This window comes from Martes martes (genome assembly GCF_963455335.1).
Source record: "Martes martes genome assembly, chromosome: 17".
NCBI lineage: Eukaryota > Metazoa > Chordata > Mammalia > Carnivora > Mustelidae > Martes > Martes martes.
In genome coordinates, this window is record NC_137905.1 from 26531344 (window position 1) to 26556868 (window position 25525).

Genomic DNA, 25525 nt, shown 5'->3' on the forward strand with positions numbered 1-25525 from the left:
GGAATCAGTATGTGTACCCAACTTCACAGACCTTCAGAGATACCAAGGAAGGACCCATTGTCCTTCCTTGGTGGTGTGAGTTAGAATGGCGGTGAAACATTTCTTCCTTCACCTCTTGAACCTTCCTGGTTATGGCAAAGATGTCCGGTAGACCGTTGGGGTTGAAGATGCACTCCTTACTTCTTTTTTTTTTTTTTTTAAAGATTTTATTTATTTATTTATTTGACAGGTGGAGATCACAAGTGGGCGGAGAAGCAGGCAGAGAGAGAGAGGAGGAAGCAGGCTCCCCGATGAGCAGAGAGCCTGATGCGGGGCTCGATCCCAGGACACTGGGATCATGACCTGAGCTGAAGGCAGAGGCTTTAACCCACTGAGCCACCCAGGCACCCCGCACTCGTTACTTCTGACCACTGGGCAAGTGCCCTCCTTCTGTAACCAGGGTCATATGGAGAATGGCTAGCTGGGTTTCTTGTAGTTAGCCAGTCACTGATTTGAGACCCACAGTGGTATTACCCAGGGACAAGGTGAATGGCTTCGGCAATGAATAGATGATTGATTCTGTTGTGGAATCTAACTTTTTGAGCCAAGTGATAAATTCCTAGGGTTGGTACCTAAAAAGGTGGCAAACTCCCCCCCCACCCCCGCAAAGTCAAGAGGTCCTGGATGGAACACAGGCCCAGTTTTGTGGCTGTTTTTTCTACTTCACCTTCCCAGCGGAGATTACCTATAGGAGGATCTGGGATGTCGTTCTTTTCTTTCTTTCTTTTTTTTAATTTTTATTTTTTTTAAAGTTAAATTTTTAAAAAAATTTTTAATTTTTTAATTAACATATAATGTATTATTAGCCCCGGGTGTACAGGTCTGTGAATCGCCAGGTTTACACACTTCACAGCACTCACCATAGCACATACCCTCCCCAATGTCCATAACCCCACCACTCTCTCCCTACCACCCTCCCCGCCCTCCCCCCCCCCCCCCCCCGCAACCCTCAGTTTGTTTTGTGAGATTAAGAGTCTCTTATGGTTTGTCTCCCTCCCATTCCCATCTTGTTTCATTTATTCTTTTCCTACCCCCCAAACCCCCCACATTGCCTCTTAACTTCCTCATATCAGGGAGATCGTATGATAATTGTCTTTCTCTGATTGATTTATTTTGCTAAGCAGAATACCCTTTAGTTCCATCCACATCTTCACAAGTAGCAAGATTTCATTTCTTTTGGTGGCTGCATAGTATTCCATTTATATATATACAATGGGGAATATATATATTCCCCATATACCACATCTTCTTTTTCTGTTCATCTGTTGATGGACATCTAGGTTCTTTCCACAGTTTGGCTATTGTGAACATTGCTGCTATAAACATTCAGGTGCACGTGCCCCTTCGGATCACTACGTTTGTATCTTTAGGGTAAATACCCAGTAGTGCAATTGCTGGGTCGTAGGGTAGCTCTATTTTCAACTTTTTGAGGAACCTCCATGCTGTTTTCGAGAGTGGTTGCACCAGCTTGCATTCCCACCAACAGTGTAGAAGGGTTCCCCTTTCTCCGCATCCTCGCCAGCATCTGTCATTTCCTGACTTGTTAATTTTAGCCATTCTGACTGGTGTAAGGTGGTATCTCATTGTGGTTTTGATTTGATACTCTTGTTCTTATAGTGAGAGCGAGGTGACTCTGAGGGAGGGCATGGTTGTTTTAGAGAGAATTTATGAATGCAAGAAGATTACAGGAAATAGAGTAAGATAAAGAAATTTGGGGGGCGCCTGGGTGGCTCAGTGGGTTAAGCCCCTGCCTTTGGCTCAGGTCATGATCTCAGGGTCCTGGGATCGAGCCCCACATTGGGCTCTCTGCTCCGCGGAGAGCCTGCTTCCCCCTCTCTCTCTGCCTGCCTCTCTGCCTACTTGTGATCTCTCTCTCTGTCAAATAAATAAATAAAACCTTAAAAAAAAAGAAAAAGGAATTCTTTAAAAAAAGAGAGAGAGAGAGATTTGGTAAGTTTGATAGGTAGCAAGGTCCAGTTGGCAAGGAACAGCCAAGAAGCGTGGGTTCCCCAAAGTCAGAACCATTGGGAATAAGCCAGGGGTCATAGAAATAACTACCTGGTGGCTGAGGATAATCAGAGAATGCTAATTTTGAGGAGAGGGGGAAAGCTGTGTCTGGAGGTGGTTTCTGTGTGGTTGGGCTGGGTCTGAGAAAGCAGCTAGGAGGTGCCGTGGGGACATTTCCATTCCCATGAGGGATCTCCAGGGAACCCTGTAGTGGCCTGGGGCTTTTATGCTGGATTTAGTGCTGGTTAGGGAAGTGTAACGATAAATGTTCATTCTCAGAAGAGGGCCTGTGGTAAAATCACAAAGGAAAAGACGAAACCCTTGTGAGGATGGACCGGAATGGGTGCGGGGTTTTCTCGCGGGGCTAATCACCTGGGTTAAAGCCGCGGAGGGCAGGCTGCTTCCCTTCCTTACTGTACCTTTAGGGTTTTTCCAGGCTTGTGTCTCTGGCCGTTGAGGCCAGGGGCAACCGCTTGGTCCAAGTAAAAGCGGAAGAGTCCAAACGACTGTTCGTGTCCTGTACCCTGCATTTTGTCCTTTTCCGTGTGAGCCGTGTCAAATAAACCACACAAGGTGACTCAAGAGATGAACTTGGGGACTGTGGAGTCGCCATCTTGGTGTTTCCAAAGTCCATCCGGGTGGCTTAAATACACAGCTTTCCCCATCCAGTTCTTTCTAAGTCTGAAGCTACCATTTGGGCCGTGTGGATTTCTTTTATGGTTGCCTGAGGAGCCGTCCTAAAATAGTGCTCTCTCAAGGAAAGTGAATAATCCCACCGGGGGTCCAGGCCTTGAAAGCAGGGTGCAAGGGCACAGTCCCAAGGCTTGGAACCTACTTGGATTTTTGGGGTAGAGCAGGGAGCAGCCTGCTGATTCAGTGTACTTATCAGTCCATCTGTTTCTTTAGGTCGCGTCTAAATTTTTCGTGCCGTGTCCCTTGGTTTTTACCATAGTCATCTACTGGGATAATACAGGTACCTCTAGAAGTTCTGCTATTTGGGGTCTATTTTTAACTGGGGGACTGGCCGCTGTTGAGAATCCTCTCTGTTTTACATACCCAAGTCACGTTCTACCCCAAAGGCATAGCAGCTATCAGTATATATGTTAACCTTTATTCCATCTGCTCTTAATGCAAGCCCGAGTAAAAGCAATTAACTCAGCAATGGGGGCTGATTTGACATTTGACAGGGCTCAGTATTCTAGAGGTTTACATTGATCAGTGATGGCATTTCCAGCCTAGAAAGCTCCATCCTCCTTAAGGTGGTAGAAGCCATTGAAATGAAGAGTGAGGTCAGTGTGTGTGTGGGGGGCGGGGGGGTGGTGAGGGATGGGGGCTTCTGAGGAATCTAGCCTAGGACAGGATCATGGTCTAGTATTAAGGACACAGTCGTGGGGCATCCCATTAGTGGCTGAGGGAAGTAAGGTGGCAGGGTTTGGACAGTGATGTAAGGCATTGTGAGAGGGAGAGAGTAAGATTTCATGAGCGATAAGTCAGGAGGTAGAAAAGTACTATATGTTTCCATCAAGCAGTAGGGTCTGTGCGGCAGGAGGAACATGCATGTCGAGCAGATGGCCTAATGCTAAATCAAAGGCCACTGGGACAAGTTTGGTGGTCCTAGCCCTTAAGGTTCTCAAAGCATCTTTGGATAGGCGCCCCCAGACTCCCGGGTGTGGGGCTGCCTCCTCAGTCACGGCACTAAGGGGGTGAGGCGGTGGGAGAGAATGTAGGTTTAGCTACATCCTGCAGATCCTCCAAGATCCCAAATGCCTATCGGTTGTTATCTTCTTTCAGGGAGAGGAAAATGTCAAATAGGGGAGCCTTGGTCTGTGAAGACAGTTTTACGTACAGCCAGAGTACCATGACCCAGATATCAGACTCACGGGGGCTTAGCTGAATTTTGTCCCTGGGCGCTTGGTGGCCCTTTCTTGCTAAAGCCTTAGGAAGGTAGTTGGTGTCCAAGAGAGGTTGTCATGACTGTCAGAACACAGAAGGAGGTCATCTACATATTGGATTAAAGCGGAGTCTCCTGGGAATTTTAAGTCCCTCAAACTGGCATTTAGGGTGTGTGGGGAGTGCGTTGTAGGAGCCTGCTGATGGCTCTCCCAGGGGAGGAGAACTCGAACAGGGACTCCTTAGGAAGGGGAATTCTACACAAGATGGAACACAAATCGGGGGCTGGGAAGTACTGGGGGGTTGGAAGAAATGGCAGAGGGAATAGCATTAGGATTAGCCGCCAAGGCCAATCTGGATTTAACAATTTGATTGACAGCTTCTCAGATCTGGGGCTGATGTTTTTGCCCACTTGGTATTTTTAATGGCCAAAATGGGAGTATGGCATGGATTAGAAGTGAGGATTAGAAGTTTTTTTGTCTAATAAGCCTTGAATTATCGGTGGGGCCTCTGCAGAGCTTCTGGCTTTAAATGATCCTGAGGATCCTGGGGAGGGGCATGGAGATCTATTTCTATCTTTAGGGGTTTTGTATCTATTTATATCCATAAAGAAGAGGGAATCCTGTCCCACAGTTGATTTAAATATTCAGTGAGGAAGGTGTTAGGTAAAGGGGGCAGAGGACCCCAAGGAAGGCAGACAGAGCCTTAGGGGTGGTAGACATGGAGGGGAGGAGTCAGGGACCTATAGAAGGAGACTTTCTAGGGCATAATGAACTTTTATCTCTTACTCATGAGAAGATGCCTTCCGAACAGGCTTCTGGGTTGGCAGAACTGGCAAGGAAGTGGTGCCGAGCTTCAGAAGGTCCCATGGAAATGTTAAGGGGTGGAGACAGAGGCAGGCAGGTAAGAGGTAAATTATAAAAACTCCCCGTGGGTAAAGCTCGGTGACTCGAGGAAGCAGGGCAGGAAACAAGCTGTGGCTAAGGGTAGAACACATTGCCCCGGAGTCAGTGAGAACCGTGGTGGGGTGCCCTTGAACGCGTAGGGTTATTTCCCCTTGTGAGTTTGATGGCCGTTGAGGGCACTGGACATCTATTTCTTAGGGGGAGAGTCAAGAATTTTCTGGTGAGGATGGGACTCGGGTTTTTTTCCGTCTTCTTGAGGCCTGGCATTCCCAGGCCCAACATCCTTCTTTCTTACAATTTCAGCAAGTGTCTCGATCGATGGAAGACAGTGATTTTGGAATTTGCCATAGATGAAAACTCTCAGGTCCTCCTAGCTCTTTTAATTGCAGTGTCGTCAGCCAGCATTCTGTATTCCCAGTGGTTCTGAAATACCATCTTCCCAACGCTGGGCTAATGGCTGGTGCTTACACATGTCTGCATTTTGCCAGAAATATTATTTCTCTGGAATGTGTCAGGGACCTCTGGTCTGAGACCATTTCCAAAGCTTGTGGCCAGAGCTGCGGCTGTTTGCCAGTTCCAGCCCAGAGAGTTTCTGCCTATTGTCTTTAATTGATGGTGATCGTTAGGCACATTTCATCTTCGTTTATAATTTTGAATACATGACCAATCAATTTTGGTGAGAGAGACCTAAAGAATGGCTTCTGTCTTTCTTTTTCTTTTCTTTTTTCTTCCCTCATTTTCTAATGGGAGTTAGAGGTAGTCTGATACCCTTGATGACCTTCAGGTGTGGTGCTCCTTTGACCTTTCCAAACCGAATGGAGGCACCCCCAAGGCCAAACCATAGGTGGAGAAGTTAATCTAAATCAGGGAATCTGGAGAGCATGCTCCCAGAACAAGCCTAAAGTAGCCAATAAACCTTTTCCATTTCTTTCAGGAGTCAGGAAAGTCCTCTACGCTGGCATGTTAATTCTGACCGAGACCAAGGTTTGAATGGCGTCTCTTCTGTCAACCATGGCTTAAGAATGGGTAGGGGTCACACCCTGGGCTTCATCTGCAAGGTCTGGTGCACCTTCCAGGTGCAGGAAGGGGAGGGGCTGGGCGTGTGTTGGTGAAGGACATTTTGGGAGAGAGGGATGGGTATGAGGAAAACTGTGAGGCCGTGAAGGGTTCTAGAGGGTTTACTGAATCAGAACAGATTCCCTGAAGACATTGTTTAAGTACTTCTATAGTTTGAATGAGGTTTGAATCATTTAGTTACTTTTTGGCTTCTTCAGACCAAGTGAACAAAGCAGAGCATTGTGCATCAGAGAATTTTGATTCTTTTGCCCTAAGGCTCCCCTTAGGTGGACTAATTTGGGCATATCCAAAGAGCCCCCCAGAGGGCCCACTGTAAAGAGAGTTTCTGGTGAAGTTTTGCTAATGAGAAAGAAAGTGGACAGCATTTGGCTCTAGAAGGATAGAGTCCGCAGGAGTTTTGAGGAGAGCTTTCAGTCGGCTGAAAAGCTCCCGTGTTCTTGACTAATGTCACCTTTACTCTTAGGAACAGAAATACCTGGGACTCTAACCCAGCCTCCGTTCCTTACAGAGACGGACCTCCTTGAATCAAAAAAGCCTAGGACTCATCTGGCCTCTGCTAACCCAGGATCTAACGCAGCTTCTTACAAACAGCTGCTTGCTTGGGACTCTGACCCAGCTTCTAGAGAATACTCAGAATCCTAAGAATCCAAATCCTCTCCGTATTTCAGGGGACATTTATTCAAAGCACTGGGCTCCGGAGTCAGATTCATCATAGGATACCCAAGCCAGCAAACAGAGTGGAGACAGAGGGTCTAGGTGCACACCGTGAAGACTGGTTGTCACGTCTCTGAGTCTGATGCTGGTTCTGGTTCACATCTGGGTCACTGCACCAAAAACCGTTAAGGAGAAAGCGTCAGAGAGAAGTTAAAGCAGTGAGGATAGATTTTACGGGAAAAAACTCTCAAAATAGGGAAAGAGACTCCAGTGAAGACCTGGGCTCAATTCCCAACACAACCAGAACAAGGGGAGTTTATAGCCAAGGGGCCGGGTTGGGGGTGGGGGGTGGGAGGCATTGGTGGATGGGAAATCACTACAAGGAGCCGGTGAGTCTGGGGTGGGCTCTGGCTGAGGCAGGCAGTATCACCTGGGGATAGTGGGGATGGGGAGTATGATCGGATTATCAGGGATGGGGATTTCTCACTAAACTGATTTAGCTGGTTTCTTGCCAAACTGGATTCTATAGCAGCAAGTACACAGAGGGGCCTTATTTCTTCGGGAAAAGGTTGGGACAATTTTATCCATTTCCACTACCTTTTCTATGGGACCCCTCATTTGAGAAATGGATTTCTAAATGTTTTTAAAAATGAAAGTATAGTTGACAACGAGGCGTTCTATTACCTTCCAGTGTACAACACGACGATCAAATAATTCTATACCTACACTGTGCTCACCGTGATCAGTGGGGTGGGCTTCTAAATTTTTTACTCTGAAATGTATAGTGGGTGTCAGAAATGGACAGTAGGCTTTTCTTGGTTTAATGGAACGCATTGCAGTCTTTCACAATATTTATCGCCAATTGGTCAATTTACAAAGAAGGATTTGAGGGGTGCCTGGCTGGCTTAGTCGGTAGAGCTTGGGACTCAGGGTTGATAGTTCAAGCTCCACGCTATAGAGATTACTTAAAAAGAAAAAAAAAATCTTGAAAAAATAAAAAAATAAATTAAAAAAAGTTTGAGTTTAGGGGGTTTTTAGTTAAGAGAGGGACCCAGGAACAGTGAGTAATGCTCTTACAGGCCTGTGGTCAGCTTGGTAATTATTTTCTCTCTGTTGGAGGTTCCTCTCCTGGGGTAAATCCTACTTAAAGAGGAGGTATCCCTTGTGACCCGACCTTGAAGCCCCCAGTGTTTGGGTTCTGGCCCCTGCAGGCTCCAAGGTGGGTTTGTATACCCGTCTGTCATGGGGGCCTGTGGCTCTGCAGGGTCTGGCCAGTACCCAAGGCCTGAGAGGACTGGCAGGACAGCCACTGTGGGCCTAGGCTTCTGTTACCCAGCGTTAAACCTTCCCCACATTTCACTAATACCATTTCATCTAGAGTCTCCCCACACCCCGCCCCTCTTGTTTTCTTGGAGCCTTTTTGGATCAAAGCGCCCAGCTTCACTGTGAGCCCCAGAGGGGTAGTGAGGGGTTGTGCAAACAGGTGGGGATTAGAAGCCAGGCCTGGGGTGGGGGCGGGGGTCTGCCTCAGCACTGATTTACTGGGTGATCTGGAGCAAGTTGTTTCTCCTCTTTGGGTTTGTCTCTTCACTGGTAGAAGGAGGGTTCTGGTTCAGGTGGTGGCCGAGGTCCCCGTAAAAGTCACATGCTGTGGGTCAGAACCAGGCCCTGGACCCCCACCCCCATCCTTGGCTGCCACCCCCGCCCCCCACTTGGCCTCTCAGGCTCCCGGTACCAAGACTAGGCATAAACAAACAAGCCGAGGTAATTTCCCTCTTCCTTGGAAACAAAGCTGGGGTGGTCTGGAGAGGCCTGCGGAGAGAGCCAAGAGTGCCAGGTGGAAAGGGGCCAAGGAGGCCTCGAAGATCACTTCCCTGCCCTGCAGGGAACATCTGAGGACACCCAGGCCAGATGTGTTGATTTTGCGCTCTCTTTGGTGTGAGAAAATCCCCATCAGGAGCATCTCGCTCTTCCGAGCCAAGCCTGCCAAGGGGTGGACCCCAGGCTGTGCTGGTCTCATCGTCTGCCTTCGGATCACATCTCCTCTTATGGAAGAGCCCCAGCTGCCTCTGCACTGTCAGCCGAGCGCTGGGGAGCCGGCGGCTGGGCTCCGAGGCACACTCAGTGTTTGGGCTCCTGCCAAGCCCCTGCCGCCCAGCCTCCTGCGGCACGCCTGCCCCCCTCCCCCCTCAGGGACTCTCTGGCTTCCTTCCTCTATCGACACCTGCCATTCCCCACTGAAGAACCCTTTCTCGATCTTGGCCCATTTCTTCAAGTTGCCGCGCTCTAATTCCATCCGGGCCACATCCTCCTGTGAGACTGGAGGAACCAGCCCTCCTGGGTTTGTTCGTGGTGGGGCTGCCCTCCTGCGGAGAGCAAGTGGTCCTGATGAGGAAAATCGGGTGGTCTGGGCCTACAGAGCCGCCTGTGGAGGCTGGCTTCCACGCTGAGGTTAGAACCTGCCGGAAATCGGAAATAGGGATGTTGCTCGCACTTCCCAGTGTGAGAAGTGCAGAGCTGGGGATGGGGATTCTTCTCCCAGTGCTCTGGCTGCCCCCTGGCTGTAAGCATCAGACACAGAGCTGGTGGCCCTGTAAGTGCCCGCTGCACAGGACTTGCTGTGTTCCTTGCAGGCCCAGAAGGAGGCCGGGCTTCCTCTCCCTTTCCAGCGTGACCTCAAAATCCATAAGAACCGACTTCCCGGTTGGAGTTGAATCAGCAGATCAGTGCAGTGGAGTTGGGGAACCAGGCACAGAAAGTGAGTTCCCGCATCTTTGGGCCGGGATTGGGAGCTTGCCTCAGAGAGCCCAGAGGTGCAGGAGGCAGTGAGAGCTGGCGTGGCAGGTCCCCTTTCCCCAGGCCTGGGGTGAGGAGGGGAGAGCAGGCCTGACTGGGAGCCCCAGGGCAGGACTGAGGTCAGGGCAGACCAGAGATAAGGCATTTCAGCTGTTCTGCACAAGTGGAATACCCATTCCTCCCCGGTTTACTTTTAGGGGCAGGTTACCAGGAGGACAGAGGAGATGGTTCTAGAAGGGCTCTGAACGTGTTGTTGCAGTACATGTTGTAGCAGTGTCAGGTCTGAATGTCTGTGCTTACACTGATGAGGAGTTGGGGTTCCCCCCCCCTAGCCACAGGCCCTGCCCTGGGCCACATGTGGTCTGTGCCACTTGTCTAGGGTGCAGGCCTGGCAGGCCGGGTGACCCCACTATCAATTTACTGAGGCATCATTACTGCCTCCTCTCACGGCCACTCCAAAGCCATAACGGGGATTCCCAAGAGTTCCCCCGACACTGAGTGGCATGCTGGAGAAGGTGTAGGCAGAGGACAGTCATCTTGTCACCTAGCTGAACAACAGAAGCAGTCCCAAACAAAACCCAAAATCGAAACTGTAATTTTTATTGGAACGTAATTGAAAACCATAACATAAAAATATCTCTCATCACCAGAGATACAGATGACAACTGGAGAGGACTGGTCTTTTGCTCTGGTGAAGGCCTGATGGAAAATAAAAGGCCTGGGCCACCCCTGGCCTTTCCTGGGAGCCCCCCTCAGAGTGCCCATGGCAGGCGGCTGGAGGCAGTGGAGAGAGAACTGGGGGAGGGCCTTGCCCCTCCGCCTCTTTGGGAAAGCTGAGGAGAAGCCAGAGGTCACAGAGCGTTGGAGGACTGGCTTAGAGCCGCCGTAGCCAGGCCAAAATGAAACATCTGCTCCCGGTTCCCCAGGCACCTGGCTGGGGGCGAGTGGGAGGTAGGAGGTGGGAGCGGGGTGGGGGGAGGAAACTGAGGCAGAAGCACAAATCAGCGCTCTGCACCTTGGCTCTGAGATGGCCTCCGCTGGCACCAGAGGGGGAGACCAAAAATAAATAAAAGCGACGTACTTCAGGGAGGGAGGGTGATGGACCCATTAAAACACGGTATGTCCAGCGTGAGTGGAGAAGAGCCAGGGCAACCCTGATGGAGGCCAATGGCCTCCAAATGCAAACAGCCGATGGCGGCAGGGTGTGGGGTAGGGGCCGTTTGTTGGAGGGGCTACAGTGGGGTTGCTGGCTGAGTCTGGGTGGGCTCACCATGACCCTGACTTTCTTTTGTGCCTGGCAAGTCTACAGGCCACAGATCTAGAACTAGGAAGCCCAGGCTGCCCTCTACTGGTGATTCCTGACAATGATCACACATAGCAGGGCCGGACCAGCACCCAAACCAGCTGGGAGCAAACAAGCCCCCAGGAACCACCAGCAGTGCCTGCACTCCAGACCAGGCCTCCCTCTGGGAGGCTGGGAGCCTCCCCAAGTCTTGGAGCAGGCTTCTCCGTCTCTGCCTGGCCTGCATAGAGGACTGGGATGAGGGTCTCTCGTGCTCACTTCAAAGGCATGGAGAAGAACTTGTTCCCAGACTTGCAGCGGACCTGCTCGGCATGCGCACGCAGCACCATCTCGGGGTCTTCAAACTCATCCACAATGTTCTTCCACCGGGAGATGAGAAAGGACAGTCGCATTAGGGGAATCAGGGACCCAGAGGGCACTGTGAACAAGATCAGCCTACTAAAATCCTGGGGGTTAGGCACTGCGGAGGGAGGCTGAGGGCCACACAGGTTCTTGTCTCATCAGCTCTGCAGTCTGGGGAGGTGGGTCCTATCATCCCAACTTTGCAGAGGAGGAAGTGGACGCTCAGAACCCGATAAAGCTGGGAGGGGGATGGGGTCTGCTGGAGCCTGAAACTAGGGCTCTTTACCCCATGGCCTGACTAGGCCAAGAGCAGAAGTGGCTCTATCCTCCGGCACACACTTTGTCTGGCTTGCGGCATGTTAAAAAAAAATTCACACTAGTGCCAACATTTGAAAATGAGAGATTGCATGTAAAAGTCTGGATTTCTGGTCTCCCTTGAAAAACAGAAGTGCTAGCGACACAGTCTACGTTCCTGCATGGCAGCATCCCCCACTCTCCTCTCCCAACAGTGGAGGAGTCCCGGTTCCTCCGAGGACCCTGATGGGAAGGAGAACTGCCTCACCTACTTAGCAGAACAGGAGGGCTACCACGGTGGGCGTGCCTCACCCCTGGCACGGTTCACTCATTTCCAACACCTGCCGGTCCCTGCTGGGCACCTGAGCCTTAGACCTCTGGGCAAGGGGCTAGGACTTCAGGAGAGGCCTGCAGCATTCTCTCAGATCAGTGGTGGAGGGCAGTGCTTCTCAAATTTTAACATGCATGCAAGTCCCTAGAGATCTTGTTAAAATGCAATTCTGATTTCTTAGGTCTACGTTTAGATCTGCACTGGGGCCAGAGTCTGGATGGCTAATAGGCTCCAGGGGGCTGCAGCCATGGGACTGCTGTCTGAGTAGCAAGGTGAGGTGATGGGGGTCTCCTCCCCCAGATTCTGGTTTGCACACATAATCCTCAGGGCCTGTCGCCAACCCTCCCACTCCCCAACACGTGGCCCGTCACTCCTGGCGCTGGGCGCCCTCCGTGCTCCTGCACTGCAAACACACCTGTAGTTCCCGCAGGCAGCGCCCTTCTAGCTGGAGACGCGCGTCCCCCACACACCAGGCCAGACTGACGTGGAATGAAGGGTCCTGTGGAGGAACAGCAGGGAAGCAGGTGGTCGCCTGGATGCCTTGGCAGGTGCAGACGTGACAGGAGGTCTGTGACCGTTGTCACGGTATCCTTGCCGGAGCCCTGGCCTGCTCCATGAGGGTCTAGACCCTCAGTGCTGACCAGTGTTGTTCCCAAGCACCCTCCGCAGATGAAAGAGCTGTGGGTTGGCCCCAGTTGTGGACTGAATTGTGTCCATGACTTCTCCCCGCCCCACCTGCCAGATGCCCGTGTTGAAGCCTCGACTTCCAATGCAATGATATTTGGAGATGGGGCTGCTGGGAGACAATTAGGTTCAGAGGAGCTGATCAAAGGGGGGCCGTCGTGATGGGATTTGTGCCTGTATGAGAGATGGCAGGAAGCTGGCTTCCTCTTTTTCTACCATGGGAGGACACAGCGAGAAGACTGCTATCCACGCAAGTCAGAAAGGGAGTTAGCACCAGAAGTGGACCACGACGGCACCTTGATTTTGGACCTCTAGGCTCCAGAATTGTGAGAAAAGAAATTTCTGCTGTTTAAAGCACTCCATCTAGGGTATGTTGTTACGGTGGGTTCAGCTGACTAAGACAGTCCTGCTTCCAGAGGCTTTCCCTTAACAGTCATTAAATCTGGGACGTGGATGAGAACGCAGGCTCCAACTCTATTTTCTGATCTAGAACATTTCAATAGATGACATACTTTCTAAGATGAAGTGAACAAAAACCAAAATGTCTAAAATTATGAGTAATAATCTCCACTGAAATTCATACTCCTATGCCTCGGCAAGGTTTTAAAAGAATACATCAAGCAAAACCAAGGGCCCTTTAAGGACCTGATACTCGGTTTGGAGTCAAACACCCCTGGAGGGCATGGGGCGCCCCGGGTGAGGTGCAGAAAGGCGGGGAAAGCCACCACTCTTCCTGGTGTGTCAATTTCAATAAAAAAAAATCTGGGAAAACTACTATTTCTTAAAAAAGAAATGAACATGGATCCATATGGAGCAGAATGGGTAAATCTTGTGCACACTGAAGATGAAACGAGATTTTTGTGAAGCATCAGACTTCCGACGGGCTGTGCCTGAGTGTGCCCCTGGCTCCTCTACTCCCCTCTGTCCTGGAGGCCTGTGTCCTCTGAAGGCTGGCATTTGGGACGATTCACGGGGGCAAGTACTGGAGGGCTCTTCAGTTTGCCTCTAACAAGGGCTCCTTTGAGGATGGCTTGTTTCCACTTTTAGGCGGGCCAGTGGAGAGGAAGAGGCTCTTTATTACCTGGTAGAAAGTGGTGAGGTCAAATTCCTCCATGACTCTGTCTACCTCCGAGACCAAGTCCAGGAATTGGGGGTGCCCTGAGGTGACCTCGAGTCCGACAAAGGTCCTGGGGGAGGGCAGAAGCGGAGATAACATGGGCATGAGATGCAGCCCCTGAGAACACAAACCATCCGCACTGGGGGCAGGGGAGGCGACAGGAAGCAGCCAGGTCAGGGCTGGGGGTTCTCCCTCCTCCCCTTTTGGGTGCCTCGCTTGCCCGTGCTCTGAGCTGGCTCTTTCCTCTGTCCCTAAACCCTCCTTTCCCCAGTTCTAACCACAGATCTCTCCTCCTTCCTGGGGGCTCATGACCCTCGAGGAACTCCTTCATCTGCCCCTGCCACGTGTCCACAACCCCTCACATCACTCCCGAGTCTGGACTGTTTCTCAGGGATGAGGTTCCTAGGCACTGGCTCCCCTCCCCTCAGCTCTCAGACATGCTCCCTCATCTTTAAAAACCCTCCCATGAGCCCACATCTTCAGCCAGACACCCTCCTGGTCTCAGTGAAGCTTATTAGATGACTTGCCTACTGTCACTCTCTCTAATCCCTCACCTCCTAGTTTCAACCCACTCCATGACTTCTGGAACATGCCGGGCTCATTGGTGCCTCATGACTGCCCAGTGATGGACGTATCAAGGGCAGGTGCGTGACGGCATGGAAATGAGAGGTCATGGAAATGACGGTATGAGCTAAATGTTCAACTGGGGACAGAGCTGGGCAGGGGCCCATGTTTTTTTCCAGTGGCAGGCTTTTGTTCACTTTACCAAGATGTTTTTCCCTACCTCTACCCTCCTCCCCTCCATGTTCCTCTGGTTATTTTTCTTAATGAAAGGTTCAGATTTGGGAACAGCTGCTTTTGTAGTCATAGAGTTGGTTAAAACACAAACAAAGAAGGTGCCTGGGTGGCTCAGTCATTAAGCGTCTGCCTTCAGTTCAGGTCATGATCCCAGGGTCCTGGGATCGAGGCTCACATCGGGCTCCCTGTTTGACAGAAAGCCTGCTTCTCCCTCTCCCACTCCTTCTGCTTCTGTTCCCGCTCTTGCTTTATCTCTCTCTCTGTCAAATAAATAAATAAAATCTTTAAAAGAAAAAAACACAAACAAAGAAAAAACTGGAACAGACAAGGCCAGAAGCAAAGCACCCTTTGAATCTTTACTCCGAAGAATCTTGTAGAAGGAACTGGGGGCAGATGGGGAGACCCACCTGGTTTTCTCTTGATTGGTATAAATCTTTACCAGGTTGGCAGTAAAGAAGAATCTGGAATTTAGAAGAGGAAAGACCATGTTTCAGGAATAATAATAATAAAAAAAAATCCAAAAAGTTTATATTAAAAAGGAGGACTTTGAAAATACCGTTAACTCACTGCACCCTTCATTTTGTTATCCTATTATACAGGTGGTATAACTGAACCATAAAATATTAGAGCTGGACAAGGCCCTACGTCATCACCCAGCTGAAGTAAAACATAACTTCATTTAGATGCTGGCAAAAGTGTTATTAATAGCAGTTAATCCCAATGAAGAATGAGACTATTTCAATTTTACTGACGGGAACTGAGAAAGTCTTATTCATCAAAGAGGTGAAAAGAGACGAACATTTCCCATGTGCCAGGGGCTGAGCTGAGGGCTCTGCGGGCATGAGCTGAGGGAATCCTCACGCGACTCCGTGACGCGGGCGCTGTAACTCTGCCCGTTCCACAGACACGGAAACTGTGTCAGGTGAAACTGAATTTGGTGAGCCATAATCTCAACCTCAGTCTGTCTGATTCCAAAGCCCTTGCTGTCACCTATGATGCTTTAATGAGGGGAAGCGGGTCTCTGTTGGTGTGCAGATGGGGCAAAAACACCTGCCTGCCCACATACCCACCCATCCCTCAGCTCAGTTACACAGGGCCCATCGGGTTCTGTCAAGTAAGTCCTTCCATTCTGGCTGGTTCTCTCAGTCTTCTCTGAGACACTAGATCTTAGGGGGGCCCCCTGGCCAACCTGGCAAATCCCACTACAGGAAATGATCACTGATGGCCTCCAGGCCAAGGTTCCATGTGACGGAACACAACAACCCAGCATGCTGGGTAGAATCTCACAACCTGTCGGGGCTCAGACTCAGTCCACTTTTGGCCTCCCCATCAGCATTCAGCTTCCTAATACATCTCTTCTGGGGAAAATGGAAGGGATGACAGAACCAGCAGGAGCTTGGTGAAGCATCATGTTTACCCAGAGCTCAGCAAGGGACTTGACAAACATCCTGAAGTGGATGCTGGAGATTTGTGCCCAACTGTGAGGGTTAATGTTATGCGTCAACTTGACTACCCGGAAGGATGCCCAAAGGGCTGGTAAAACATGAAATCTGGGTGTGTCTGTGAGGATGTTTCTGGAAAAGATTACCGTTTGAATTAGTGAAAGGAATAAAGCAAATGGCCCTCCCCAGTGTGGGAGGGCATCGCTCTATCCATTGAGGGCCTGGACAGAACAAAAAGGCAGAGGAAGGGCAAACGGGTGCTCCTAAGCTCTGAGTGGAGACATTCATCTCTTGCCCTTGGACACTGGATATTGACTTTCCCGGTTCTTAGGCTTTTAGGCTCTATCAGGACTTAGACCATCAGTCATCTCCTACCCCCAGCACTTCCCCCACCCCCACGCCTGATTCTCAGGCATTTGGACTCAAGGCTGAATGATACCACTGGCTTTCCTGGTTCCCCAGCTTGTGGATGGCAGACTATAGGATTTCTCGACTTTCCTAACTGCGTGAGTCAATTCCTATAACAAATCTCTCTGTATCTCTATCTCTGTCTCTATCTCTATCCTATTGTTTCTGTTTCTCTAGAGAGCCCCAATACAGATTTCGGTACCAAGAGTGGTTCTAAACCAGGATTTTAAGGTTGAGTTTTCTGAATTGGTTCTGAGGCTTCTGGAATTGGCTCTCTAATCTGATTCGATTCAAAGACACTACTGACTATTTCTAGTAGTAAATCGAGTGCTGGTAGTACACGTGGGAACCGATTATAGAGACGTGTACAATATCTGCGCCGCATCATCCCAGGCAACCATCCATTAGAAGGAGCTAAGTGACTGTATGATACTTTGTAACAGTTTGGGGGAAACTACCGAATATAATGACATTGGTTGTTTGCTCCTAATGTGGCCAAAGTGCTAAAAGAAAAAGGTGAGCTTGGGGGTTCGAATTCTGCACTCAGGCAGCATCAAGGACCTAGGAACCTCTAGGTGTGCCCTGATAGGGAGACCCTCCTGTCCCATAGCCTCAGGGCTGTCACTGCAGGAAAATCAAAGGTGGAACCGAGTGCTGTGATTGGCTGAATTACACCAGTTGAACTCCCAGCTGTGCTTACTGCTACCATTTAAGTGAGGGCATTGCCTGGGAAAGACGGGGGATCCTTTGGAAGGGGCACGCATGGGAAGCACTGAGCCCCTAAATTCTTACGAGCTTTCCTTCCCAGTGGAAGTGGCCCCCGACAACAGTGGTTTGGGCTTTGCCACCTCCATCTGTGGGGACTCAGCCGGCACTGAGGGTTACCCTGCAGGAGGACGGTGAGGCTCCTCAGGACCCACTCCCACTACCCCTTTGTTTCTATTTTTTTTAAAGCGGTTTTATTTTAATGGTTTTTTTAAAAGATTTTATTTATTTATTCGACAGAGAGAGAGAGGGAGAAAGAATACCGGAGCAGAGAGGAGGGGCAGGGAGGAGGGAGGGAAAGGGAGGGAGAGGGAGAGGGAGAAGCAGACTCCCAGCTGAGCAGGAAGTGTGACTTGGGGCTCAATCCCAGGACCCTGGGATCATGACCTGGGCTGAAGGCAGACCCTTAACTGAGCCACCCAGGCGCCCCTTTCGCCCCCCACTTTGCTTCTAGACCTATAACTAAAGTCCTGGCAGTCCCCTAAAGGTGAGGTACAAAGCGGGACTTGTGAGATGTGCCATACTTCAAAGTACTACCCGAGTATTATGATCTACATGAGCAGAAATCCAGGGAACGTGTGTGGGTATTAAAGGTGTGGGATAATGGTGCAAGCCTCATAGAGTTGGCTCAGGCCAATTTTGTGATGCAGGCTCGTGAAGCAGAGATCCGGCGTGAATGCTGCAGCTCGGGAGGTGGGAAGGGATCTCACAGTTTGCTGGGTTAGTTGCCTGAAACGTGGACCAAGGGGTGGCTCTAGTGAGGGAGCTGGAGACACCCAAGCTGAGAGGTGGGTGTAGTTACCATGGAAGGCAGCAGAGCCTCAGGCAGGCCTAGGGTACTGGCTAACTGTTGTGGCGCTCCAAGAAGTGAGCTAGACAGGAAGCCTGTGAAAGTCTTACTTCATCTGTATAAGCAGAAACAGTGTAGGCCGAGTGAACCAAGTCTAATCCTATCATAAAAGGAAAGTCATGGACCCTCAATTTCCAGACTTGAGCCAGTTTATGGACCTAAGACCCCTTGAATGACGGGGAGGGCCGGTCCCTTTGAGGAAGGACCCTGGTACACTACTAAAATTTTATAGTTCATTTTTTCCCTAGCCTTCTCAAAAGGGACCTATGGCCTTTTGCCAGGGTAATTGTGCATTAGAGAAAAGGAAATAATCAGGCCTTCTGGGAACTACCAGATAAGGCCCTGAACTAATTCCAGGAGACCAAAACATCACTGTGGCCCTCTAGTCAGAGTGGGGGCTCATGGAGGCCAAGTGACCTATGGAATTTCAGCTCAGGCCTGTCTCGGTGGGCCCCCAAACCCACCCTGTGGTTATTCCTCCAGTTCTGAAAGCATAATAGGAATACATACTCAGCGGCTGGCAGAATCCCCACATCTGTTCCCTGACCTGTGGAGCGAAGATGATTATGGTAGGGGAGCCACCCGGAAGCTACCAGAACTGCCTTGACCTAGGAAAGTAGTGAATCAGAAGCAATACTCCATTCCTGGAGGGATCGCAGAGATCAGTGTCACCACCAAGGACTTGAAAGACATGGGGGAGGGGATTCCCGCATTTCCACCCCACTCTCCTCTCTGGCCTGTGCAGAAGCCAGATGATCTCAAAGAACGACAGTGGGTTAGAATAAGCTTAACCAAGTCCATGACATTGATGATGACACTGTTGATTGGGCCTAATGAGTGGCAAGTAGCCACTTCTCCAGATTTCACAGAACCCTGGCTAAGACGCCAACTAACCCCTCTTGTCCCAGGAAACTTGCACCGGAGCGCTGTTCTCCCATTTTTGCTGGCGGAGGAGTCTCTACCCCGCTGCCCCGGGAGTACACACCTCCCCCAGGCCTGGCCAGTCAGAACACAGCATTCCCTCAGTTGCAATAACAGAATCAAAGGTGCACTGCCCACTCTTGGCCAGAGGCTCAACCAGACAAACTTGAAGAGGCCACCTAGCCCGGCTTTCTCCAGGACACAGGGACGGAAACACCATGTGCTGGCAAGGAGAGCCAGCCCGGTGACCTAGGTGCTGTTTCTCTGGTCCCACAGGCAGCAAGAGGATAAGCGACATCTGGGCTCCCCAGGGACCAGTAATTTTAGCAATGGCCTGTGGGCAAAATTTCCAGAGGCCCCAGTAAGGGACTTGTCCAGGTGAAGGACCACTGCGTGCAGAGGAGCCCACTGCCATGGCTTCCTGCCACAGGTTTCGTTCTCACACGGTCTTCGCAGCCCAGTGTGGTGATAAAGTCCTTTTTACCAAAGTCATGTGGCCCCAGACCCAGCTGATATTCCACCTCTACCCAGAGAACAGAGTGGAAAACAGGTAACTGAAACAGCCTCATGTAGAAGGGCACAGGGTTCTGCTAGCTGAACTCACAGATGGAGAGCCCGTTAGCCAAGTCAGACCCATCAAAGTCATTCCTGACTTTTGCTGAAGCTCTTAAAAAAGAGGGCTGGCTTCCCAGACTGGTAGACTGGCAGTGCCAAGTTGCCAGAGGCCTCTTTGCCTTTGTGAGGAGGAAGCCCACATAGAGAGGGGCAGAGCTAAGAGATGGTGACAGTCAGGTGCCGTCTTCTGGTCACCCCAGTCCACTCACACATGAAGCCAGCGTGACTTCTGAACTTTTTAGTATACCAGCCTATGAACTCCCCCTCAGTTTAAGCCACTTTGGGCTGGATTTCTGGTATCTGTGACCAGTATGTCCTGACTAACAGACATATTCCTCCATCAGTTTGGTAGTGATGATTAAAAAAACGGGGGTGGGGGGAGGGGGGAACTGAATGAGGTGGAGAGAGAAGTTTTAGTCCTAATTCTCTGGCTGACTGAACTGGAATGAATCCCTTCCTCCTCTGGCCCTCAGAACGGGCTGAAGCAAACAGGCAGTTCCCTACCTGGGTGGAGTTCGTCTATGGAATCCCTGGGCCTGAGGCCTCCACACTGGGAGAGTGGGGCTTACGCTAGAAGACTTCAGTTTTTCTCCTACACAACTCCACATCCAAGCTTTTGAGTAACACCTCTTCTGAAGCAAGAGCTCTGCAAAGAAAACCACCAACTGGATGGCTTCTTGGGCTCCTTCTGGAACCAACACCCAGAGGATCCCTCTCTCCTCCTGCTCAGTCATTCAACAAACATCCATTTGATGCCTATGGTCAGCAAAGCACCTGGAGCAGAAACGTGGGGAATTCAGAAAGAAGGGGTGCTCCTGGGCCTGCGGGAGCTTGGCTCCCCAGGGGACAAGGACCGGATAGGCATGAAATGAGCACGAGGGTATAAGCTGCCCCAGTATGAGATGATCCCAGGGACTGGGGAACTCTGGGGGAGATGCCAAATTGGAGAGCCTCTGGGAAGGAGCAGGGCTTTGATATGGCCAAGTACAGGAGGAAAGGCACTCTGGTAGGAAGAAGAAAAATGCAAAGTTGAGGAAGGAAAAGTTTGAGGCTGGCCAACCCAGCCAGAGGCAGGGTCCAGGTCCCATCCTTCCCTAAGCACCACGCCAAGGCCCGCACGACCTCATTTCACTCTCATAGGTCCCCTTGGCGGCGGCTACCACTGCTCCCATGACCTGACAGGTAAGGATGCGAGGCTTGCAGAGCTTCTGTGGCCTGTCCAAAGTCACCCAAGGCGGGGTATGTGGCAGGCGGCTCCAGATGTTCAGTGTTCAACCTTCAGGTCTGGCCCGCTGGCTAAGGTAATACGCCCCACACCTACACCCCCACAGTAGCTTAGGACAGGAAGAGGAGCTGAGGGGAGGAGAAGCAGAGGAAGCACCAGGCACTCACCGCTGGAAGGAGGCCAGGCGGTCCTTCAGAGCCTGCACGAAGGGGACGATCCAATGATGCCGCAGCACCACGCTCTGGGACAGGCTGACGTGGAATGCCTCCATCCGGACCAGCCGGGGGACATATGTCTGGGCGTGGGCCAGCAACATGTCCAGCAGATCCAGGAAGTCCTCTCTCGTTTCATCTGGAGGCAAGAGTGGATAGGGCGGGCCATTCTCTTAGCCAGGGCCGTGTGGCTGAAGGAAGAATCCCAGAAGGCAAAGAAAGGCCTTCGTTACTCTGGACTTTTGGGGAAAATTACTTTGAAAGCAGCCTAGAGCTATGTTGTTTTTTTTTTTTTTTTTAAGATTTTATTTATTTATTTGACAGACAGAGATCACAAGCAGGCAAAGAGGCAGGCGGAGAGAGAGGAGGAAGCAGGCTCCCTGCTGAGCAGAGAGCCCGATGCGGGGCTTGATCCCAGGACTCCGGGATCACGACCTGAGCCGAAGGCAGAGGCTCTAACCCACTGAGCCACCCAGGCACCCCTAGGTCTATGTATTTTAATATGATTTTTGTGGTTATAGAAGTAACACACATATGCTCACTGTAAAGAGTTCAAGTAAAAAAAGGAAATATGCAAAGGAAAAAGCAGGGCCCTCTGAAATCCTAATCACCTAGAACAGCAGTCTCCAAACTGTTTTGATCACCTGGGCCATTAGGAAACAAACTCACGTGCATCCCTCCAATAAACGTGTATTTATTTATGTTACAAGTGTGCATGTTATAAAATTATGTCCACTATAAAATGTACACTCTCGAGAATGGAAATTTTTATTTACTTATTTAAAGTTTATTTATTTTTTGGTTATCTCCATACCCAACGTGGGGCTTGAACTCACGCCCCCAAGATCAAGTCATATGTTCTTCTGACTGAATGAGCCAGGCACCCCAAAAACAGAAACTTTAAAAAGATGAGATAAAAAGAGATATATAAAGAAATTCTAATACTTTTCTTCCAGATGGGTCATCTTGACCTCTCCCCAGGGGGCATACACCCCACTTTCAAGACCACTACCCTAGAGATCAAGACTGTCGGAGTTGGATGCCTTTCTCCCCCAGCCTCTTCTCAGTGCTTATCCTAGTGTACACATTTTATTTGTTGAAAAGATGAGAGTGTACCATTCAAACTGTTCTTCCACTGGCTTTCCTCATGTAACACTACAGCGTGGATAGTCTTCCTCTCAGTGCAGCGGGCAAGCTCATGGTCACTGGTCCACAGTAATCCATAATCACAAACAACACTTCCTTTATCAGTCCCTATTAGACGTTGAATCTCCTGATAAATATCTAGAATGCTCCTAATTTTTCACAAAGACGAAGAACACCACGATGACCACCACTGAATGTTCACATATTCTTCTTCTTCTTCTTTTTTAACCAAATGTGGGCCTGGAGCTACATGGGTAACTGCTCGCACCCCGTGTGTTAGTCAATTTATCCCAATGCCCTGCTGAGCAGGCAGTGTAGAATCTCATTCTTCTGTGGATGGGGAAATGGAGGTTCTAAGAGTTGACCTGATTAACACAAAATACTAAGGGCCACCACCTACTCTGTGTATTGTGTTAAGAGCCTGACATAAATAGGGTGCCTGGGTGGCTCAGTCGTTAAGTGGCTGCCTTCGGCTCAGATCATGATCCCAGGGTCCAGGGATCGAGGCCCAAATCGGGCTCCCTGCTCGATGGGAAGCCTGCTTCTCCCTTTCCTGCGCCCCTCGCTTGTGTTCTCCCTCTCTCTGTGTCTCTGTCAAATAAATAAATAAAATCTTTTAAAAAAAAAAAAGAGCCTGATATAAACGATCTGATTTAATCTTCACAGAAGTCCTAGGAGATACAGATTTCTATAATCCCCATTTTAGAGATAAAGACACTGAGGCTCTGGGAAGTCCACTAACTTACTAAAGGGTGCCAAGCCTGGGCATTGTTTGCCTGCCATTTACTCATGTAGGCTGGTGGGGGTGGAAAGGGGGACCTGCCCAGCACACCCAGGGGCCTCTTAGAAATAAACTACCAGTTGGGGCACCTTCGTGGCTCAGTTGGTTAAGCACCACTGCCTTCAGCTCAGGTCATGATCCTGGAGTCCTCGGATCGAGTCCTGCATCGGGTTCCCTGCTCACCAGGGAGTCTGCTTCTCCCTCTGACCCTCTCCCCTCTCATGCTCTCTCTCTCAAGGAAATAAATAAAATCTTAAAAAAAAAAAAAAAGAAAGGGGCACCTGGATGGCTCAGTGGGTTAAAGCCTCTGCCTTTGGCTCAGGTCATGATCCCAGGGTCCTGGGATCGAGCCCCACATCAGGCTCTCTGCTCAGCAGGGACCCTGCTTCCTCCTCTCTCTCTGCCTGCTTCTCTGCCTATTTGTGATCTCTGTCTGTCAAATAAATAAATAAAATCTTTAAAAAAAAGAAAGAAAGAAAGAAAGAAAGAAAGAAACTGCCAGCTACAGCCGCACTCTGGGATGGCCTTGACACTCTGTCCTGGACCCTCCCTTGGTCACCTTATCATGAGTGGGAAAACATTATACCCAGAATTAAAAAAAAAAAAATTTAGGCAATGAATTCGAAACTGAAAACAAGTTTACAGAAAAACTCCCCAATTTTCTCTGCTAAGTCCATCTCTTTCCTACCATCCATGTCAGAGGTTTCTGGCTTGTTCCTCCTGGTTGGGGCTAGCTTCCTCCCATCAAGAGATACCTGTCAGGGGCGTCTGGGTGGCTCAGTGGGTTAAAGCCTCTGCCTTCGGCTCAGGTCATGATCCCGGGGTCCTGCGATCAAGCCCTGAATCGCATCGGGCTCTCTGCTCAGCAGAGAGCTTGCTTCCCCCTACCCCTGCCTACTTGTGATCTCTGTCAGTCAAATAAATAAATAAAATCTTTAAATTAAAAAAAAAAGAAAGAGGCACCTGTCAGTTTCAGCCTCTTGCGCTTTAGACGTTACTCACATGGCACATAGACATGGGTGGCCCAGTTGCCCCGCTCATGGGGGAAGGTGCGCACCCGGCCTCCATGTTTTTCTTGGTCATCCTCAGGCTCTCCTTCTGTGTCTAGGAACATGTGCAGCACACTGTCGGGTACCGGCAACCTCTGGCTGGGAAGAGGGCTCTGGGAACTGCAAGAAAGAAAAAGGAAATGAGCACACTTAGCCTCCTGGCATTCTCTACCTCTGTAGCTACAACAAAAGTCGTAACCCCTTATCCAGGGTGACTGTGTGCATCCATTTCCCACCAGGTGCTGCAGGCAGTTTCTAGATAACCACAAAACTCTTTCCCCAGTACTGTCTCACTGGGGTCTCCCAACAGTCCTGGGAGGCTGACTTTAGCTGGGGGCCTGGTTCCCACGGGAGACTACTGGGCAGGTAGCACAGTGTGTGTTCAGAGGTCACATTCCCTAGGTAGACAAGCCTGAACTGGAGTAGCGCTTCCTAGCTTTGGGGTCTTGGGCAAGTCATGTGCACTGTGTGGGCCTCAGTTTCCTCATCTGTAAAGTGTATCCCGACCTGACAGAGCTATTGTGAGATCAACAGAGATGCCACTGCTTGAAAGGCACGCTTAAAAGCACCAGGCGTGGCACTTGAGAACAGAAGCTCCACGAAGTCAGACTTCGACCGTTTCGTTCACTGCGGAGTGTCCCAGCCCGAGCCTGGCGCAGAGCAGGTGCTCCATGAGTATTTACCGGATGAATGAAAACACTCTCCAAATGTGGAAACAGACCTAGGATGATGCTGTGGGTGCGCGCCAGGAGATCCCGGCGGCACCAGGAGATCCCGGCGGCCACAGCTGGAGGCTGGACCCGAGTTTACGTTTTCCTGCCTCCTCACCTTGGGCTAGCCAGGTGGGGGCACTCTGGGGCTGTGTCCAGGGCTGTCCACCGGACCCTCCTTTCCCGCTGTGCCCCTCTTATTTCCCTGGCGAGCCGCCCCGCATCATCGCCTCTTTCCCCCCAGACGCTCGGGTCCCGTCGAGGTGTCGCGCGAACCAGCACCCTCCCCAGAAAGATCTCCTCGCTCCTTACCGCCGGCAGCCTCCAGCTCCGGGTCGCGCCTGGGCCCCGGCCGCGGCCTCGGCCTCATCCTCATCCTCCGAGCCGCTGCTGCTGTAGCCCACCAGGGGCGCCGCACTCATGGGGCCCTCACCACAACAGGCACTATCCGTGAGCGATCGCACCCGGAATTCCGCTGCGCCGGAAGTGCTCTCCCGGGGGCGGAGCCAGGGGAATCACCGCCTCGGGGCGGGGCCTGGAGGGGCGGGGCTCCGCAGGACTCCGGCGGGACTCTACCACTCAGACCACGCCGCCTGCCAGCTCGCAGCGCCTTGACGGCTACCTGGAGCCTCCCGGAACCTCACACCTAGCCTCTGTGTGCCCATTTCACAGATCGCTCTGGGCCCTGACCTCTCTGTCCGCTCCTCTGTCAGCAGCCATCCGCGACCAGACCTCCTTGCCACGGACGGTCGCTGGATCAGCGGTCAGCGCCCTAGACCCAGCGGAGATCACTGCCCTCGAGGCCCAGACGGGATCAGAGGTCCGGGACACCCCTCCTCAAGCCAGTCCAGGTCCGAGCTTCGGGGGCCCGTCTCCTAAGAGCAAGCTGAGCAGTCAGAGGCGGGTCAGTTCCAGAAGATCAGAGGGTTTAGGAGGCCCCTCCTCTCAAGAGCGGGCGTCGGGCCGCGGGCCGGGCGCGCCTCCTCCCCTAAGGCCGAGCAGGTTGGTGGGAAGCGGGGCACCCTCCCTGGGTCAGCTGAGGCGTGCAGGCCAGGCAACTGGAGAGCCACCCCGCACGCCCCAGTGTCCGACCCGGCCCGGCCGCGGGGTCCCCGGCAGGGGGCGGCCTCGCTCCGTGCCGCCCGCTCCTCCTGCAGCCGCCGC

The 25525-nt window shown here is 51.1% G+C and overlaps 1 protein-coding gene across 2 annotated transcripts; it reads right to left on the minus strand.

Annotated features, from left to right (window-relative positions):
- Window positions 1-9947: 9947 nt before the first annotated feature.
- Window positions 9948-24843, minus strand: USB1 (U6 snRNA biogenesis phosphodiesterase 1). 2 transcript variants are annotated; one of them, XM_080829079.1, is made up of 7 exons: window positions 24674-24843; window positions 23605-23771; window positions 20631-20814; window positions 14645-14698; window positions 13404-13509; window positions 12054-12137; window positions 9948-11030 (listed from the first exon to the last, which is right to left on the minus strand). In XM_080829079.1, the coding sequence occupies exons 1-7, from the start codon at window positions 24781-24783 to the stop codon at window positions 10926-10928; spliced, it is 810 nt and encodes a 269-aa protein (XP_080685205.1). In that variant the 5' UTR covers window positions 24784-24843; the 3' UTR covers window positions 9948-10925. The 2 variants fall into 2 exon arrangements, with proteins under 2 accessions (XP_080685205.1, XP_080685206.1); XM_080829080.1 differs by lacking the exon at window positions 14645-14698 and having other exon boundaries at window positions 24674-24839.
- Between the last annotated feature and the right edge of the window lie 682 nt (window positions 24844-25525).